The sequence below is a fragment of the Uloborus diversus genome, chromosome 6 (assembly GCF_026930045.1).
Source record: "Uloborus diversus isolate 005 chromosome 6, Udiv.v.3.1, whole genome shotgun sequence".
Classification (NCBI taxonomy): Eukaryota; Metazoa; Arthropoda; class Arachnida; order Araneae; family Uloboridae; genus Uloborus; species Uloborus diversus.
In genome coordinates, this window is record NC_072736.1 from 60,640,170 (window position 1) to 60,661,237 (window position 21,068).

The 21,068-nt window shown below is 34.7% G+C and overlaps 1 protein-coding gene across 1 annotated transcript in view; it reads right to left on the bottom strand.

The window, feature by feature from the left end:
- The window catches only part of LOC129224441 (short-chain dehydrogenase/reductase family 9C member 7-like), a 33,706-nt gene extending 14,717 nt beyond the window's left edge, over positions 1-18,989 (bottom strand). The window contains exon 1 of the mRNA XM_054858896.1: positions 18,694-18,989. Coding sequence (XP_054714871.1) covers positions 18,694-18,928 — 235 coding nt within the window. The 5' untranslated portion in view covers positions 18,929-18,989. The remainder of the gene's footprint in view (positions 1-18,693) is intronic.
- Positions 18,990-21,068: the final 2,079 nt, after the last annotated feature.

Consider the following 21,068-nt stretch of genomic DNA (forward strand, 5'->3'; position numbering starts at 1 on the left):
TTTTTTTTTTTTTTTTGAGTTTGAAGTCCTAAATACGCATTACCAACAAAAATCGGTCACACACACATATAGAGATTCATATTCTCCGAAAATGGTCCAACTGATTCATCGATTGAGCATACAAATTTGAGAATTTTTATGGATAGAAAACTTCTTTCTATGTATTAGATATCGAAGAATGTATAAATGATTCATGAAAAATAGTTAACATAAGATTAAATTGCTCCACTTCCATCTGCGGAGTTCAACATGTTTGAAAGTTTGATAAAAATCATCTAATGGTAAATTCAAATAACTCATTTTAAAAAGGATACAAAACATAGAAGTAAAATGAAATGAAAAATTCTTCATGAACTCAAATTTGTTTGTAAAGAAAATGTGTATTAAAAATCGTTAGTCAAGAGCAAAAAAATGTTATTTTAAAACCTAGTTGTAATTGGATTTTCCCGGTTTTAGTTAATCTATGAAAGGCAGTAGCAGGATGGTCAAAATTCTTACAAACACAAAAAAGATTTCAAAATATTTTATTTCATCCATTTTTGATTTCTTTTTCATCGCTGTCACACGTATTCATTGTACAGAATTTTACTCGTTCCAGAAAAAATCATGATAATTTAAAATGAAATCAAACAGTTTGAACCTTTTTTGCAACATACTCTGACGCCATCCTGTGTTTAAGGTGATCTTCATTAAAAAACGATAAGGCTACTAAATTTTGGAAAATATACGTCAAAAAAGTGTAATTAATGCATCTTACTTATTCTCGTTGAAAAAAATTTAATACTTTTCTTTCCTCCAAAAATTTCATTTTCAAAAAAAAAAAAAATCCCCCCCCCTCAAATTCTGATGGCGTATCTTGCGCCATAGTCCCCCCTCCCCCTGTGGGCACTCCTGTACTTGTATGCATCGTTATGGTCAGCGCTCGCGAAAACTGCGCGAAATAAAATCCGCCTTCCGCTCCTCCACGCTTGGAACTTCTTTCTTTTTCTAATGATCGAGGAAACAGAAACCTTGAACTCGTCATGAAAATGCCGCAAACGATTCGCTTGAGGTAAAGATTTCGTTCGGAACAACAACCTGTTTGTCGGAAACTGGTGTTCTCTGCTCAGAGGTTCGTTTCGCAAAACAAAGCTATTTACTGATCAAAAAACCGCCCTTGAAAATGACTTTTGCTTGTTTCCAAATATCAGGGCTATCACAGAAACCTGGGAATTAATTTTAAGATTTTCAATTGTTTCAGTAACAACACGAGAATATGTTACACATTAAAACACTGACACATAATCTGCTCTGCTAGAGTTCGTTCTTTATATAGATTTTTATAATTTAAAAAAAAATCGCATTTTTGCCGTTTCTGTTTTGTGCATGTGAAATATTCTGAGATACATAAAAACAATTTGGAAAATTTGCAGAAAATTAGTTAAATCAATAGTTTATATCATAAAAATGATGTAACAAAGGAATTTATGTGTTTAACCTTACACTGCCGAGTTGAATTTTCTGTAGCGTGTGGTGTGGCGGTGTGTATTAAACCGAACGTTAAATTGCATGTACGCTCCACAAAATTTAGTGAACAGAAGTAGAAAGGTGTCCCATGATTTTGTATTATTCATTTATAACACAAATGAAACAGCACAGTAAGTGGCATACACATTAACAGTGGCATAGCCAAGGGGGATATTAGGTAATTATAAGCGTGCGTACATGTGCGTATGTATGTGCAATGCCTAAAGTTACATTTCTTTTACTTTAATATCGAAAAATTTCTGGGAGCAAGTCTCCCTTTCGCAACTTTTCCCGTATGTTAGCAAGGAAAACTCAAAACTGTACTTCTAGGACTTCAGTTTCGGATTTTTTCTGGAGTAGAGCCACTTGCCGCCGTTCTATTCTAATTTGACAGCACACAGCGTAAAATGGTTTTTGTGGGACTTCAATTGTAAACACTATTTGATACGAAACCGCAAACCCCTCCCCCATCTAAAGTCAAAGGTTGCTTTGAAATGCTTTTTTTTTAGAGAAGAGTTCCCAGGTCTCCCACCCTTTCACCAATACTCACTAAAGATTGCCTTTTAGAGTAAATATTAAAACATTTCCGGAGAGTCTTAGAATCCTTTCTCTTCCCCCTGTTGTTACCAAACAAGAACTAAAAAATGCTATTTTAGGCCATTAATTTCAAAACATTTCCGGAGGAGAGCAACCACCTCTTAATGTGATGTCGCAACCCACAGCCTGAAATTGTGTTATCAAAACATTAGTATCAAACATTTTCTATAGAAAACCTCTGAACTCTGACCCTTCTAATGTCAAACAGTTGTATCTTGAAAATTTAATTTCCGAAAATTTTCTAAGAGAAATTCCTAACCTCCCACTCTCACCTAAAATGTCCAAAGATAGTCTAAAATTTCATTTTATTTCAGAAATTCCTGGAAAGAACCCCTAACCTTTTCTTTGACATCGCCATAGCTTAAAATTTAGTCTTAGAAATTTACTGTGAGAGTCTCTAAAGCCTTAATTCCCAAATATCTTCTTTTTTTTTCCTTTTCTGTTTCATTCCTGGAATTGTCTGTAGCAAAAGGAAGTTACTGTTGCGAATACAACTATTTCTTTCTTTTTTTTTTAACCTTATTTTGAAAAAAATTAATGAATAAAATGCAAACTGTTCATTCATTGGAGTGTGTTCACTCTCTGGTTGAACTAGACACTTGTGGATTTTGTTCTTGAAAGGTATCGAGACGATATTATGAAAGATAAAATTCGGATTCGCAAAATAACAATGACCATTACTTTTTACTTCTTTTTACAAAAAAGGAAGTGTTGTATTCGCGAAAAAAATTTCACTCAAAAATCGACCTTAATTTCCATTTTGCTCACCCCCAAATGAATGTTCAGTTTTTTTTTGACCCGACCACACGTGCATATATACCTAAGAGCGTCGAGACGCCCAAAAATATCCATTTTGACGTTTACCGAGTTAATTACGAGTTTTCTCGTGACGTCTGTATGAACGTATGTATGTATGTCGCATAACTCAAGAACGGTATGTCCTAGAAAGTTGAAATTTAGTACGTAGACTCCTAGTGGGGTCTAGTTGAGCACTTCCCCTTTTGGTTGCATTCGGTTGTTTCTAAAGGGGTCTTTTGCACCTTTATGGGGCGGAAATCATTGTTAATTTCGATGCAAACTCAAGTGGTGTTATAATTTGGCGGACACTTGGCAATATATCGGCAGTCTTTTGATCGCCAAGTTTTGTCACCAAATTTGGCAATTTTTTTTTTAATCTGGTTTCAATTCGGCCATTGTTGGTGATATTTAGAGAGCTAACTATTGAATCACATTAAAACTGCAATAATGGGGAAATAACATTAAATTGGTGTAAAAGGAAGTCATGTGATGCACACATCAGCTCATGTTTTTTCAGTACAGAGCTGGTAAAACTTGCATTTTTGTGCCAGTGATGTGACGTTAAAAAAAGAGTCAATAAGTATAGCTTCTTATACTGCCGCGTGCAGGTAAACGGCAGTATTTGCAGAAATGGGTTTTCGAGACATTTGAAGAAACGCGTTTTGGATTCAATACTAACAATAGGGAAATGTTGGAATTAGACGTTCTTTTCCGCGCCTTTTTGTCAGCGGAAACTAAATAAGCGAGCTTGTACAATAAAGATAACGTACAATAGATAACAAAAAAAAGCAAAAAATTGCAGTTACTGCCCTTTGCCTGCACACAGCAGTATAGGCGGCTAGAGTCTTAACTTAAAAATCTCCGCCTCTCTACTGAGGAGTAAAATGGATCTTCACTTCCGGGTAGCTGTCCTCAGAATGGTAAGCAACCGTGAGACTCAGATGAAGATCTAAAACGCTTCAATTGACCCCGTCGACCCGTTCTGCAGGCTGCAGGTATCCGAACAGAAACATTAATAAGGAACTTGAAGCAGCTCGCGTTTTCATCGTTCATTATTCGAGCCTATTGGTTGAAGATACGTTATATTCATACACTGTTTCTCCTCAGGAAAAACGTGGCTTGTTTGGATAATCCCACTTTCATACAAGTTAAAACACTCTAATCCCATTGCAACTAGCCTCAAATAACCAAGTGTTTGTTTCTCGCAATATTTGTAATGTAATTAATGTAATTTGAACAGTTACCTTGCGTTATGCAAACTAAAATGAAAATTCAAAATAGAAATTATGTACACATTTGTAATTGATCGCATGCAAAACAGAACATGATTTGTTTTCTTTATGCAAGTAAGATTTTGCATACTTTATGCAAGTAAAGTCAATCATTTTTTCATTGGCCATTTAGATAGCATTAGAGCAACAAAAATTTGAACGTTAAAGTTAACGAATTTGAAAATAACAGCAAACACTAATTAATGTCTGTATTTTTTTTTTTTTTTTTTTTTTTTTGCAAATCTGCGTGCTTTGACTTTGCATCTTTAGTTGATTATTTTTTTTACATTTCAGCTCAATATTGATTTTTTATGATATTACTGGTCTGCAAAGTTGTACTTGCAGAGCTTTTGTTCAAAAATCATAGTACTGTTTTTAGTTTCGGTAAGGTAAGATAAATCTATGTGAAGAAACTTGTAATACAGAAATTGCGTTTGTAGAAAATAGGTATCATTCATATTTCAAACAAGAAGTTCTGTCTAGAACTAGACGAGCCTACTTTCCCGTATACCCATACTGCTTTCTAGTACCTGATCAATATTCTCAAAAATAGCTAAAGTCGCAAATTTTTTCAAACATATTTTTAAAATACTTTAAGCTGATTTCTAGGAATAAATCATTTTTCACTCATCTAAAAAAATTAGATGCGTAAAAAAAAGAAAAAAAAAAACGAACAAATAAAATAGCAGCAATTTTCAAACAAAGCAGCTAATACATTTTTTTTTCCATTAAAAAAAATCTTTAACAGCTTTCAAAACGAAAAAATAATTAAAATTAATAAGCTCATTAAAATAAATACATCATAACAAAAAAAATAGTCTTTTTCCCCTGTTGCCAAAAGCATTTTTTTAAATGAATTAATGCACCTACCAGAACAAAAAAAAAAAAAACAATTAAATGTCAACTTAAAGAAATAATTTTCATTGTCAAAAAAAGAAAAAAAATCGTCTGCGCATATCTTTATGTAGAAACATAAATGGCTTCGAGTTTATTCGCCAAAAACTGAGTACCTAAATTGAAACTTGAGCGTAAAAATAAAAACAAGTCATATCAACAATAATTATTTCACAGTTAAAACCATAGCTGCAGAGTCGGAGTCGAAGTCAATCTCATTTTGAGATAAAGGAATCGGAGTCGAATATTTAAGAATCGGAGTCATTCATTTGTCCTCCGTGTATAAATTTTTGCCAAAGCTACGAAGTCAGAGTCGAAGTCGGGGAGTCGAAGTCCAATTAATTGTCGGGCACAGGAGTCGGAGTCAAGTCCCCCTAAATTCTCGGAGTCGAACTCTGGAGTTTGGTGTCAAGAGTTATTTCCAACAAAATTTGTTTGAAGTAAATCCGCCTTCAAGTACAGAATCTACATTGACTTTCAGTTTCCCCGTAGGCGCTATTGTTAAGGGATTTGAACTGTTCAAAATTTAACGGAAAATTGTTCAAATCAAAAAGATAGTTTACATACAAGTTTTTCATCAAAAGCATTTCCCTACAAAGTTTGTTTGAAGCAAATTCGCCTCACAGTTCGGAATTGCCTTGAATTTCCCCGTAGAAGCTAATGTTTTTTGAACTGTTCAAAATTGAACAAAAAATAGTTCAAATCAAAAAGTAAAATATGGGAATGAGGTATCCTTGCCGAGATCTTTCGAACAAAAAAAGTTTTTTCGAATCGGACTATTCATTCAAAAGTTATTAGGGGGGACAGACAGACCGACAGACATTTTTCCCCATCTCAATACCCTACTTTCCAATTTTTAATTTTTCGATATTTATTGAATTATTTTAATTTTTCTTGCCATTTTTGTTTTTCGCGATATTTTTAAGATGCATTGAGCCTTCTTTCATGCTTTTTTCTTCTTTTTCTGACTTTTACTGGGAAAGTAGGCTAAAAACCACACTGAGTTTTAGCACATCTCTGATGTAGTGTCTTTACTTAGTGAATTGAAACTCCATTTTTAATAAGACCACAATAAGGATGAAATTTAGGTTTTTTTACCTTTCTTTTTTCTTTTGTTTCTAAAAGAAACTTGGATATTATTAATTGAACTTAAATCAATACATAATTTCCTACGTTTCGATATTTGTACGATTGATTTCATCTATTTTTGTATTTTTTTCCCTTGGTAAAGTTAACTATTTGTGTGTCCAACAAAATTTACATATCATTTACCTGATCACAGTTATTTAGAAACTTGATTAAAATTTCTAAAAAGTATTTTAGGGTTATTTGAAAACTATGAAAGATGCTTTAGCCTCAAAAAAGCAAAAATTCCAACTTTAAAAATACATCGCTTAACAGCTATCTTGATGCATCTATATGATAAGAATCATAAGCAAATCTTTTGAAGTCTGAAATAGACTTCAGAAATGTCCTTTCGGGTAAATTTTATAAGATATTTCAGGAACACATCAAGGGAGCAGATTCTGCTTCCGGTTTTGGAAGGATCATTTCCGAAAGAGGAAGGTCATAAGTGTCATTATTGGGCATAAGTAGATTGTATTTAGTAAACTGAACTGCCTTAAATCTCTACTTAAGGTTTCAGGCAAATGTTTCGAAATATAAGTCCCCAAAACGCAACTTTAGTTCATGACGCCCATGATTCCCCCCCCCCCCCCCCATGGATCCGCACCTGAAAAACATAGCAAGCCCCAATTCATGTCTGCTGCAAAATAATTCTGAAATAAAGAATCGTGCAAATTTCAATCCTTATTTTGGTGTGTTAAAACATTTGAGAAACTTAACATCAATGATGACCAAATAGCAAAAAAAATTAAAAAATTAATTTGAATTTTGACATCTTGAATTCAAATTATGTTTTTCGCAATCACAAGTGTGTGTATGTAGGCGTGTGTGCTTGTGTGTGGGGGTATGTGTTTCTGTGTACGGGTTATGTGTATGTGTGTCTGTGTGAGGGGGGTATGTGTGTGTAGGCATATGTGTTTGTGTCTTTGTGCAGGCATGAATATGTGGGTAGTTGTGTGTATGTGTGTGTGTGTATGTTTTTGTGTGTTAATGTGTGGGTGTCTGTATGTATGCGTGTGTGTATGTGTTTGTATGTGTATATGTATGTGTGTGTATGTGTTTGTGTGTGTATGTATGCGCGTGCGTGTAGGACATGGATGCAACCTAGAGAAGGCTTTCGCTAGAAGTGCAGCATCGTGAGGAGCCCGTCGACGGTGATGGTGCGGAGGGTGGCGGTGGGAAAAATCAAAGGAACGTCAAAAACAGTCAAATGAGAACAATAAGCAATCGTGATTGCTCAATAAAATAAAGCTTTAACCAAGTATAAAAGGATCATGGGACATGAGTGTCTCCTAGTTCAAAGTTTATTTTATAAATTATCAGATGCAAATAAATTATAAATTTATTTTTTCTTTTGGGACAAAATCCTGATATTAGCAGAAAAAAAAGTAATTGTTTATTTTTTTTTACTTATTATTTATTTTAAAGCATTATCTTTCCATACACTGCCACAAAGCTTATGGTCTTTCTTTAAAGGGTTAACTGTCATTGTGCTACATATGTGCTCTCTGATTTCAAAAATTATTTTAATGATCGAATATGCGTATAGTATATAAATTCATTTTCTCCTTTTCATGTTATTGAGACATCAGAATCTATAAAATCAGCGAAAAGGAAAAAAAAAAAGAGTTAAATTGTTTCCAAAATATACTTTTTTTTCTTTTAGTAAAATCCGCAAGTTTTCATATTTTACTGCAAAGCTCATGATCCTCCCAAATGGCTAAAAGAGAAACCAGCAGCATTAGTACAGCCTGCTCGCACTTGCTATGGAATTGGCAAGCTGCCAGTTATGAGAAGTCTACCTGAATGCGAGAGAAAGAAAATTTTGATACGCATGTTTCGTTCATTTCAATGCAACTCTGCTTAATTTAGGGACTAACATATTTGAAAAAGTCAAACTGGGATCCCTGAAAACTAACCCGTTTTCAGGGTTTCCGCCTGTAAACTGAATGTTCGCTTTTCATTTCACTGATGATCAGACAGTAGGGCAACGGCACCAGTAACAGACAAGGGTCCAGTAACAGACAGTCATAAGCAATAAATAAATACCTTTGTGCTCAGGAATAACAGGAAATATCCAACGTTATTCAGCACAAATAAACAGATTACAGAATACACGTGTTTCGGGGTTTCAAGGAACCCCTTTTTGTGAGCTTCGAAATGTAAAGACACCCGTCTTTACATAAAGAAGCTCACATCTTTGAAAAAGGGGTTCCTTGAAACCTCGAAACAAGTGTATTCTGTAATCTGTCCATTTGTGCTAAACGTTGGATACTTCCTGTTAGACATAAGTTTGGATTTAAATATTAAGCTTTTTAGGCGGGTAAAACTTATGTTGCTGTGGCCCATGAATACGGTGAAACCATCTAGGGTTATCAGAATTAATTTTATGAGCCAGTTGGTATTTACAAGGCTGTGGTGGAAGGTTATGAACAGCCACCACGAGGTCAGCCAGTGTTTCATGTTCATTTGAATTCAATAAGGCTTTAGTTCTAAAAAATAAAGAACTTATGCACATTTTGAAGAGAAAAAGGAAATTTCGTCTATACTCATCCTTTCCGTTACTATGTATCATCAGATCGGTGTCTGTTCTCCATCTGATTTTTCGGTGTCTGTTACTGGGGGGTCGGATTTTTTTTTTTTTTTTTTTTTGAGCAATCACGATTGCTTATTGCTTTTATTTGACTATTTTGATGTCCTATAATTTTATTTTCCCGGCAGCACCCTCTGCAGCATCACCGTCGACCGGCCGCCTCACGATGCTGCTCCTCTAGCGAAAACCGTCTCCAGGTTGCGTCAATATCCTACACTTACACGCATACATACACTAACGTACACACACACATACGCCTACACACATACACAAACACATACACAAACACATACACACACAAACACATACAGACACCTACACCTACACACAACTACCCACACACTCATGCCTGCACACAGACACAAACACATGCCTACACACACATCCCCCCCCACACACACATAAACACACACTCCTACATACACACTCGTGATTGCGAAAAACAATTTGAATTCAAGAGGTCAAAATTCAAATTAATTATTTTTTCTTTTTCCTTTTTTAGAAATTGAGCAAATAAAAATAGAATGAATTAATTCAGAGGATCCAGAAGCAGCCAAACGTTAGATGAGATGTAGTTGCACGAAAGAAAATTGGTTCAAAACGCCTTAATACATTGAAAGGATCAGAAAATTGAATTAACCTGAGAGCGATAACTGTTACTGGTGCCGTTACCCTACGTGTTAAAAAGTGAAAAAAGAGAAAAAAAATCTTACAAGTTCTCTTTTGAAATACCAACGGTAACGAAACTTTTTTCCGATTAAAAAAAAAAAATAGGGTTGGAATTTAGTAACTGTACCGATAAGAGAGATAGGCATCGTACTTTTTTCTGGATGAGTGATCACAATGATAAAGCTTTTGTTATCCTTAGAAGAAACTTTGCTCTGTAGATAAGAATCACAGGCGTAATAATGATCAAATCGCTTAGTAATCATGATACCTTTTATCCATTAATTTTTGTGATGGATTACATCAGGTAAAATTTTTAAAAAGATAAATTCAAGATAAAAATTAAATATTTTCAGCTGAAGAGAGAAATGAATCTCATTCAAACGTGACAAAAATTGAAAACACATTCACATTTTCCCTTTCTGACCTTGAACTTCTAACTGGGGTAATCGTCGAGCTAGGATCACTAGATTACACAGACATCAAATAGAATGCTTAAAAACTCCCACTATTAAAAGCACTTTTGAATATTATTCTTTATACAATTAACGCTTTAATAAAACGATTAAACTTTAAAAAATCACGACTATCTATACGAAATATTTTCATAGATAGTGGCAAGGTCACCTTAAGCAGAGCGGGAACACAAAACCATCCATGAGGAACATATGCTCAGTTAAATCATGTTGTTAAATAAAACTAAAAACTGCAATAATAGCCCAAAAACATTTTCTTACGAATAATTTACGAAATCGCCTTCAGTACAAGAATGTTTCTCGTGAGACGAAAGCATCACTCGAGAGTAAAAAAGAAAAAAAGCGTTTTAAATCGGTTTTTGACAATTGACAACATGTTATAATTGCTCCACGTTTAAAGGATTGACTTTTCGCACACGTAAACAAAGAGTTGGGAAATATCTATTTGCATAGAGTTACCATTAAACAGGTGTACCATAACTAAAATTAGAGACGAACCGAGTAATACTTTGGCCGAGTAGCCGAGTACTCGGCCTTTCACTACTCGGCCGAGTACCGAGTTACCGAGTATCAATGTTTTAAGAAGTACCATCGACACACACATGTTGAATTTTGCACTCATTGGAATAGTAGTACAGACCTTCATGTCCATATAATAGTTTTTATAAACAAAATTCCAGCTGAAAGTTAATCACGCATTATTCAAAAAAAAAAAAAGTCAAAAATTTTACAAAAACAGTTATTTTTAAAATTAAAAATAAACAAATAAATAAAAGGTATGAGGAATCAAGTTGGAATTGAAACAAACTATAGTTCTAGTTCGTCAAACATAATTTTTAAAAGCAAATAAAACAACGTTAAAAGCACAAATGTGCAGGAATATTGCAGACAAGTGTTTCTGCGTTACAAGGAGAGTCGTTTTCAGAGCATCAAATGTGAGCTGATGAATGTAAAGACATCCCAGAAAAAAAAAACGACTTTTCTCGGATGTGTTTAAATCTATAAGCTCTAAAAATACTAACAATGTATTTTCATCAAATACTATGTTATTACAAAGTTTCTTGGACGCTCTTTCGAAAAAGAAATTTAAATCATTTTGTCCTTCTGGTAACCAGGATAATTTTTTGTGCTCAATATTCACTATCGAAAACTCGTCTGAAATTTCTGAAACGCTAATTTTATCCTTGGCAAAAATGTCGACAAAAAACGAATGGAGTTTGACAGGTTGGGAACTCTCCAAAGATAACAGTCATAAAACGTAAATGTAAGAGAAAATCTCCTTCTCATTTTTACTGTCAGTGGACCGTTCACACAAGTACCCTGCGGCAAAAATGACGAAAAAAAAATATATCACGTTTCTGTAGCACGCTATCGACTTGTTTTATTATGTGGACAGATGATTTGATCTATTTTTGTTTCAGGTGCACGACCGTGCAGAGGATGAATTAAGAGGGTTCGAAAATTCCTGCATCAAATGTAACGCTAACTTTTCTTCAAAGAAAAATATTGGAAACTAGGGATATTTGACCCTTCCCCCCCCCTTTTTTTCAGAATAGTTAGAACGAATAAAAAATATACATAAATAGTTTGCCATTTTGCGCATTATTATGGCTAAAAAATATAGCATAATTGGGGTCGTTTCCAAAATCTTAAGTTTTTTTTTTCTGAAAGAACATGCTTAAAAACATAGAATCTGAACATTTTTTAAATAATTTATTTAAGTTTAATATTTTTAAAAAATTACTTAAATCGTTGCGCTTTCATTGTTTACACTTCTGTCGTGTGACATCACAAATGATGAAATGCCATTCAATTTTGCCATTCACAGAACAAAATATTTAATTTGCATCTTTACTCACGTGTACGGGCAACGATATGGTTGATAGCAAGCGTAGAGCGCAATTTTAATTCGCTGCTTGATTATCATAACATGGAAACGCAGTAGAAAGATGCACCATATTGCATCATTTGTAACGTCATAAAGACCACGTCTTGTTTAAAAAATCGGACATTTAAAAAAATTATTAATAATAATAATAAATAAAAAACTGTTAGGAAAATGAAAGTAATTTCTGGGTCCATGGAATTTTTTTTGCTCATTCTATCCATTTCAATGACTAAAAGTAGTACTTTTGATTGAAGGAAACCACCCCATTCTAAGTAGAAATGTTTTAAAAAAAAGTTATATTCATCACGTCTGCCAAATGGGTCAAGCGTCCCTAGAGCTAAAAACCTGACCACGCCCCCTCATGATTGTAAGAAGACTCATAGATATTGAAATCAAAAACGCAGGTTTGATGGTATTTTTTGCTTTAATAAGTGAAACTTGAAGTGAATGAACAAATGTTTACTCTTTAGATGAAGTGTTACAAATTTTTTTTAAACTAATCTTGTTGCACATTAGCAGAGAAGCAAAAGTCTAATTCAAAACTTTATCAGCTAAGACCTAAACAATATTTCATTTTATTAAGAAACAAATCATTGGACTCAAAGATCATTAGTAGTTTAGATATTTGTCGAATAAAAACAATTTATTAGGCCAAAATATTTTAGTTTTTCTTTAAATAAAAAAAAAATCCCCTTTCATATTTACAACATTAAAGTTATTACTTAAATAAAAGCAAATCATTAAGGTTTAAATCACAATATTTTAGCTGTTCATAAACAAAAATTTATTGAAAAACCATCAAATTCTTTGAGTCAAGTCTCCTTAGTTGGTTTGGGTCAAAGCTTCCTAAGTTTACCTTAAATTTTTAGCAACTTCGATTAAAGTTATATAAACTACTGTATATCAATAGATAGCTAGAAAAGTGGCTAAAGCATGTATACTTTTAAAGTTCATTTCCCTCAAAACTGGATGATAAAATCTAAAAAATTCCAAAATCTTCAAAACTTGCTTTTTAGATGCAGTATCATTTAATACTGAATTTCTTGAAATCACTGATAATGGGGTGGTTTCCTTCAGTCAAAAGAACTACCTTTAGTCATTGAAATGGATAGAATGAGCAAAGAAAAAAATCACATAGACCCAGAAAATACTTTCATTTTCCCAACAGTTTAAATTAATATTTAAAAATGTCCAATTTTTCAAACAAGGCGTGGTCTTGATGACATCACAAATGATGCACTTTACCGCATCTTTCTACTACGTTTCCAAGTTATGATAATCAAGCAGCGAATTAAAATTGCGCTCTACGCTTGCTATCAAGCATATCGTTGCCAATACACGTGAGTAAGCATGCGAATTAAATATTTTGGACCAGGAATGGCAACACTGAATGACATTTCATCATTTGTGATGTCATCGGCAGAAGCGTTAAACGATGAAAGAGCACCGATTTAAGTAATGTTTTTTTTTAAATATTAAACTCAAAGAAATTATTTAAAAAATGGTCAAATTCTATGTTTTTAAGCATGCTTTTTCAAAAAAAGAAAATACTTTTAAAATTTTGGAAACGACCCCATTCTGAAATGGCTTATCCCTGTAAAATACTATTGTGTGACTGGTCAACCAATAATATGACTAAAAATTTTTCTTAAATATCCTTTTCATGAAAAAAATCCTTATGGGTAAAGTTTCCCTATGGGTCAAACCTCCCTCGATTCCCCTACAGTTGGCGCTCGATTTTACGAACTGATTTGAATCACGAAAAGTGTTCATAAAGTATAATAGCAGTGTATTGTTTCAACAACAGACATTTTGGATCTGGTAAACTGTTCGTAAATCGTGAGAGTTCGTAAATAAGAGGTTCGTAAAATACAGCGTTAACTTTAATATAGTACAGCTCTAATTAGTTGAGCTATGACCTTGACAATGTTTACCTGGTTATGAGCGGTTCAATGAAAAAGAAACGTGTTATTATTGCGGATTTGAATTAATTACTACGAAAGTAACTCAACTCAGAATCAATTACCCTTCTCTGTTACTCAAAAAGAGGTAAACATTGTAGAAGTCGTAGCTCAACTTATTATAGCCACACTATAGGTTCTTCCTATTTTGAAAACCATCGTCTACATTTCATTACCTTTACGAACAACAAAAAAAAAAAAGCAGCAGCAAATTCAGTTTTTCACAATAGTAGTCCCAAGCGTGCAACGAAATCGGTTTAGTAATTTACGTTCATTTATCATTATGTTCAGGTCGAAATTCCATTGTATATGAAAGCTGTAGAAAACGTTATGTATAAATGAATTTAAAAACAACGTCAATTTTCTTTGAGCATGCAATCATTGTTTGAGCAGTTGACGCATCTTGAAACAATTCTTCCGTCTGTGTCAAAGTCATTGAAAATCTTTTTTCTTAACTAGTTGCTATGTTATTAAATACGAAAAATGTTCTTTAATTATTTTACTTCAGTCGAGTGAACATGTTTTGAGAATATCGTAGAGTGGGAGCCGAAGCAGTTGTCTCGTTTGACCTTGTGGTAATCGGGCGTTTTCATGAATCTGATTGTCGCGCTATTTGATCAATCGACTAAGGTACACTCTACAGTTACATTCATAGGATTTCAAATAAATCATGTGTCAAAACCCGAGAATAATAAACCATTACTTTATACTTATTCAAAAGGAACTTTTTTGTTTTCCGAACTTGGAACGCTTTCTCATCTTCAAAGTCAAATTTCTTAATAATATAGTAGAACGTCGAAAAACAGAACTAATTGGCAGGGGCGGACTGCGTGCCCGAGAGGACGCAAGCTTGGCCTCCAAAGGGCATAAAAAAGGTGCAAAAATAAATAAAGTAAAAATAAGGTGACAAAAAAAAAAAAAAATATATAACTTAGGTTTTCAAGTTTAAAGAAAGGAAAAAAAAAACGAAATGGCACAGGTTTGTGAACGAATGTAAAAAAAGAAGTAGTAAAAATTATAAAAAAAAAGTTGTACAGGCTGGAGGGCACATCGACCAGCGGGCCAGGCTAATTGAGGCCATTGTGATACTTCGGATTTTCAAATTGTTCGCGTTTTCGAAAACGTCCAAGGAAATGTCGTTTAGGAAAATAGTACGGCGTTGAATCAGACAAAGTGGGAATACAATATATAGTTACATAACATGAACGCAGTACATAACGCTACAACATGTAATTACATTTTTAAACAAAATTTTGCGAAAAAAAATTGTTTATTTACTGAATATGTAGAAAAATTCGAGAGCGCGTCGGATTTCTGACGTTTCGGAGTTTTGATTTTCTTCTACAATACAAATAGTCAAATAGTCTATGATCTCACTAGGCTTGACCTACCCTCATCGAGTTTCCTAGAATTGTTACCATAGATGAAGAGTAAAAGTTGTAATTAAAACGTGAATGTAAGAATTCCCACCTCTATCACGTGAACTAATCAGGGTTGTCAGGGGTTGAAAAGGTGCCTAAAAATGAGTAATTTACCCTCATCGAGTTTTCGAAAATCGTTTTCATAAATGAAGAGTAAAAGAAGGAAATAAAACGTTAAACTAAGGTTGCCTATCTTTTTCGACTCCCTAATCAGGGTTGTCAGGGGATAAAAGGTTTTCAATGAGGGAGATAAACTTACCCCTCATCGAGCTTCCGGAAATTGTCATAAAAGGCTAAAAAGTGCCCAAAATTGAATAATTTACTCTTATGAAGTTTCCACTTAAGTTATATTAAAAAATGTAGGTAAACATATTAAAAAACCGACAGTCTAGGATTGCCTAAGCAAAATGCTCCACCTAAGTGTCCTATTTTTTTTTTATACGACTTACGTGGAAACTCTATAACGGTTGTTTGCGGGTTTTTTTTTTTTTTTTTTTTTTGGGCACCTTTTAGCCCCTGACAACCCTGATTAGTTCACACACATCAGGAAGACGACCTTACAATAATGTTTTCCTTACAGTTTTACATTTATGACAACAATTTTTGGAACCTCGATGAGGGTAAATTACTTATTCATTTGGCACTTTTTAACCTCTGGCAACCTGGCTTAGGGATCAGAAAAAGGTAGGCAACCTTCCTTCAGCGGTTTATTTACAGCCTCTTCATTTACAGCCTGTTCATTTGTGACTACAATTTCCGGAAACTCGATATGAGAGGTAAATTATCTCCCTCATTGAAAACCTTTCATCCCCTGACAACTCTGATTACGGAACCGAAAAAAGCATAGGAAACCTTAGTTTAGTCTTATTTCCATCGTTTACTTTTCATTTATGATAACGATTTTCGGAAACTCGATGAGGGCAAATTACTCATTTTTAGGCACCTTTCAACCCCTGGCAACCCTGATTAGTTCATGTGAATGAGGTAGAAATTCTTACTTTCAAGTTTTATTTACAACTTTTACTTTTCATCTATGGTAACAATTTTAGGAAACTCGATGACGGTAGGTCAAGACTAGTGGAATCTCGTTCTAAAAAGTTAAGAACTGCCAGGGGCTGCACACTTTTAGGACAGACCGATTTCACGTTTTCTACATAGCTCTTATTTCCTGAAGACTAAATATCAGTCAATTTGGATTTTCTGTGGAAGTATCTTTATTATTACATATTTTTATTCGTTTCATGGACATAAAGTGCTTTTCACGTAGTAACCCCTCCGTTATATCGCGCTTCTTGGAACACAACAGAAAAGTGGAAAATATCCGAAAGCGCGATATAACAGAGGTCATGAAAAGTGTTTATTAATTTAAAGTAAAAACGAATGTGCAGTTTGTTTGAAAAAAAAAAAAATTCCAAAAAAACATCGTTTGTTATCGTATCGAAAAGACTTAACACAAAGTACTAAAGAACATTAGTTTGCAAGTTTAGATGAATTAAAAAGACCAGTTTTGTTCATTTATGGTTTTTTTTTTTCTGAATAAGAAACTGCTTTTAATGAGAAGTACAAGTAAAATATTTTTACTTCAGTGGTCTCAAATTTAAGGCAAGATTTCATTTACTTTTCCTTTTTTAGAAAACAATGGAAAAGTGCGATATATCCGACTGAGCAATAAAACGAGCTGCGATGTAACGAATGATTGCTGTATAAATGTTTAATTAGTTGAAAAAGTATAGCAAAAGAACCACAGCATGAAAGCAGACTATGTAGGTGAAGGAAGCTGAAAGAAGCCTATACAGTTAGCGTGAAGCTAAGTTCGGCCCTCAGTTTTTCGTAAACATAAAAATGCTTTTTAACCGACTTCAAAAAAGGAAGCTATGATTTCATCTTGCTGCTTTTTATGTATGTTTTCGGATTACTCCCAGAATACTGGACCGATTTGAATTTTTTTTTTCTGTTTGGAAGAGTATACTTTCCAGATGGTCCCATGTTAATTTTATCTGGATCTGATGAGGGGTCCCGGAGAAAACTGACAAAGCACCAAATTCAGAGTGAGTTAAAACACTAATTTAACAAAAAACTTTAACACTAAAACTAAACCTATTCAGTTACGTTAGGTAGTATAGTTTATAGGAGGCACAGATTTCAAATGGTTATTAAAGATTAAGAGAGCGTATATAATTAGTTAGGTATTAAAATAATTCATCGTACAGTAATTAAAATCAGTGTTTATTTTATAATTGGGTGTTTAGTTAATTTTTGTACTGGAATTGTAAAATAAATTTGAGTTAAACGTTTGGGTAGGAAATCGTATTGAGTATGAAAAATTATTTTTTAGTTTTTAGTTTTTTTTTTTTTTTTTTTTGAAGTCTATTCTGTTTTTATTTGAAAATAATTTATGTAAGTGGCCCCAAGGAGAACGTCAACCGCTAAGCGCGAGAAAATATTTTCTATTTATTGTTTACGCTTACGTGAATGCGGTGGGTTTTGGAGCGGCAAGTTCAAGTTTTGAAACGAAAACGAGTTGAAAATGGATATTTACGAAAGAGACCATTAGGAAATATGCGTTAGGAAAAAATATGGCTGTCAAACTGAAATCTTCGACGAGTTATTACCGACCGAATAGTGAAAAACTGATAGACCGAGCAGTGAAAACAATTAAGCACAATTTTTAAAATTCATTACATTGTTAAAAATTGTAGCATATTGCACGCAGGGGAGTCACTGAAATTTTGGGGCCGTCACAAATGATTTTTACGGGCCCCCTCCATTTTGTGTACTCCTACGTCCCTAAATTAATTTACCTCTCATTTTAAAAACTCGAACCCGAGCTAACAGGAGTCCCTTCTCTCCCCCCCCCCCCCGAACACAATAGTAACAACATTTCAATTGATATCCGATATTTTCAAAAAAAAAAAAAAAAAGACAAACTTTTACAGTTCTGCGCAAGGTTTTTTATGCTTTTTTTTTTTTTTGGAGGTGGAGATCGCGGGAGGGGGTAGAAAGGCAACACGAAAAAGTACAGAAATTCAGTGAATGATCATCTGTAAGCAATAGACTAATAAAATTTATAACATATTAATGAGCAATAAAATCGTAAACTCTAACCAGTCAGTACTTCCTGCACATGTATGCATAGGCGTCCATATAGAGGTGGGGGAGGGGGGGTAAGTGAAGGATCAAGCCCCCCTGCCTTCTTAGAATTTAGAACTTTTTTGCTTTTAGTACTTTTTTCTTTGCAAACATGTAAAAACATTTCATCTCCAGTCATTAATGAATAAGTTTTCAAAAATGTCAAGTTTTAGTAACTCTAATCTGTACTGAAATCGGTTTCCACAGGGAAAATATCTGAGCTCCCCCCCCCCCCACACCTTTTTAAAATTTTGCATATGGGCTTCCATGCATGTAAGTGTAATAATTGGATGCATAGAAACATGAATCAAGGTTTCAGAAATCAATTGCATTTGAATATCTAACGAAGTATCCCGTTCCTTGCTCACCTGTTACGAAAACTGCCTTTCCGTCCGGCTGCACTCGAGGTCTGGGCCTAAAATCTTCGACGAAAGGAGCCAAGACGCTTGCCAAAAACACAAGGGCAGTCAGGTACACCAGGCACCACCTAATCCACCAGGGCAGGAAGACCAGGATTAGAAGTCCGGCGATTGCCGCCACTCCGTACTCCTGGAGCGCGAGTCTGGCGGCGCAGGCCAGCGTTTTCGGCCGCTTTTCCGCCATCTCTGTTCGTTTCTTAATCGTCGTCTGCGCCGCTCGCTCCTCGGATCTCGCCTCATATAGACCGAGACCGAAGGGCAAGTTCTCCTTCCACTTATCGCCGAATTTGATGCAATCAGCGCCCTCTCAACATGAGCGGGATGGGTGCGTAGATGCGCTACAAGTAGAGACTCCCATTTCGTGGGCCTACTACATCTATCAACAAACTTGGAAAAATAGAAGATTTCACTATTGTTTGAAAGATGATAAAAATTCTTCTGAAGTAATATAAGAAAGAAATATGGCAATTTATTGGCAATGAAGTTAAGGCTGCAGAGTCTAAAAATCGTAAAAAAATATGAATTTGTTCAGTCATTAGGGAAATCAGGAGGGGGCAACCTGCCCCCCGGTTTCAGACATATATAATGAATCATTTATGCATGCGGGTTGATATTTTGATGTTTTCCCCCAGGGGCTGACCAAAAATGATGTCACACTATTTTTCAACATTTTTAACAATTTCTCCCCCTGTGTCACCAAGTGTCACACTTTCCCTTACCCCACTTTTTCACATGGCACGCTATTTTTCATAAACATCATTTCATGAAAAAGGGGCGATGTCACACTTCCTGTAGCCCACTCCCTTCCCCTTGTCACAAACTGACACAATTTCAAGAAGCCCCCTCCCCCGCCCTGCAAAGCGTGATATCACTTGTAGACACTCTTCTATAATATGTACTACTGAGCAGTGAAGCACTGAGGATAGGGCCAAGTATGTCATTTAAGAGGTGGAAATTGCCACTTTGGCGTTGAGAAATATATGTATTTCCGTGAACATGTGCGTTGTTTTTGTTGTCTTTCGAAAAGAAAAAAAAAATGCATTGAGTGTGTACCCTTAGACCCCCACGGAAAAATTTAAAACGTTGGTACAGGGTATAGGGTTAGGGCATCTAGATCTGTTGCTTTTAGCTCATAATTGCCAATTTTAGTATGGTAGGATATTACAAATCGGAACTGTAATGACTTCCGCCCCTAGAAGGTAAATTTTGGCAGTGCTAATACTGTACTGAACACATAACATGGCCACCAATCTCCTGGAAAACTTTGAAACAATGGGGGAGGCTTATGCGCTGATTGCAAGATTCTGAATGACAACTGATAAGTAAATGCAAAAATCCATTCCTACACATATCCATCCACTTTTCAGGCGTTAAATATATGCTGGCACCAACGGTCAGACAGTGCTTACAAGATTTTTTTTTCTTCCTCGTGAAAACAGCAATAAAATAAAAGATATTATTTTTCGCTTTTGGGATTTTTTTTTTTATCCGGACAGATTTGATTGAGCTGTAAATCATACATGCCTTATTTTCTGGGAACGACTTTCTTTGATTTGACGTGCCATATGCTTGGTTCGTTATTACACAACATAGGTATTCTGAAAGATATTCCTGAATTGTGTACCGATTTGTTTTAATAAATATAGTTTTTGAAAGGTCAAGAATTTCCCATTGCCAGGTATCCGAATCCCGGTCGCCCCCCTATCGCCCCAAGGAAATTTATCGCCTCTTTGGGGGCGATCGCCCCCAGGTTGGGAATCACTGTTCTCGGGAAATACGTTGTTTACGAGAAAGAAAAATTGTAATGATTACAGGCAAAAATTATGGCTTCGGTAATGCACACCAGCAATAAGCTCTGATGGCGACCGCCCATGGACAGCAGCTTTTAACTCCACTAATTCTGGTGAAAATAACTTCGAAAAACTACAAAGTGTACTTCAAAAGATAAATAAAATATTCTCTAAGTTTAAAGAAATTCTGATTATTTCTTTCCTGTTAAAAAAATCACGAAAAACACTAAAATTTCCGCCTCTTAATGTTTTTACTTCCTTTTACGAAAAAGGAAGTATTGTATTCGCGAAAAAAATTTCACTCAAAAATCGACCTTAATTTCCATTTTACTCAGCCCCGAATGAATATTGAGTTTTCTTTTCGACTCGACTACACGTGGATAAGTGCCTAAGAACTTATAGACACGCGAAATATCAATAATGATGATTCCCGAGTTAGTTACAGTAATACCTGTAAAGTTGATCACCGTTGTAAGTTGACCACCTGTCTAGGTTGACCGTTATTTTCAGGCACAGAGTTAGGTCTTTATCACA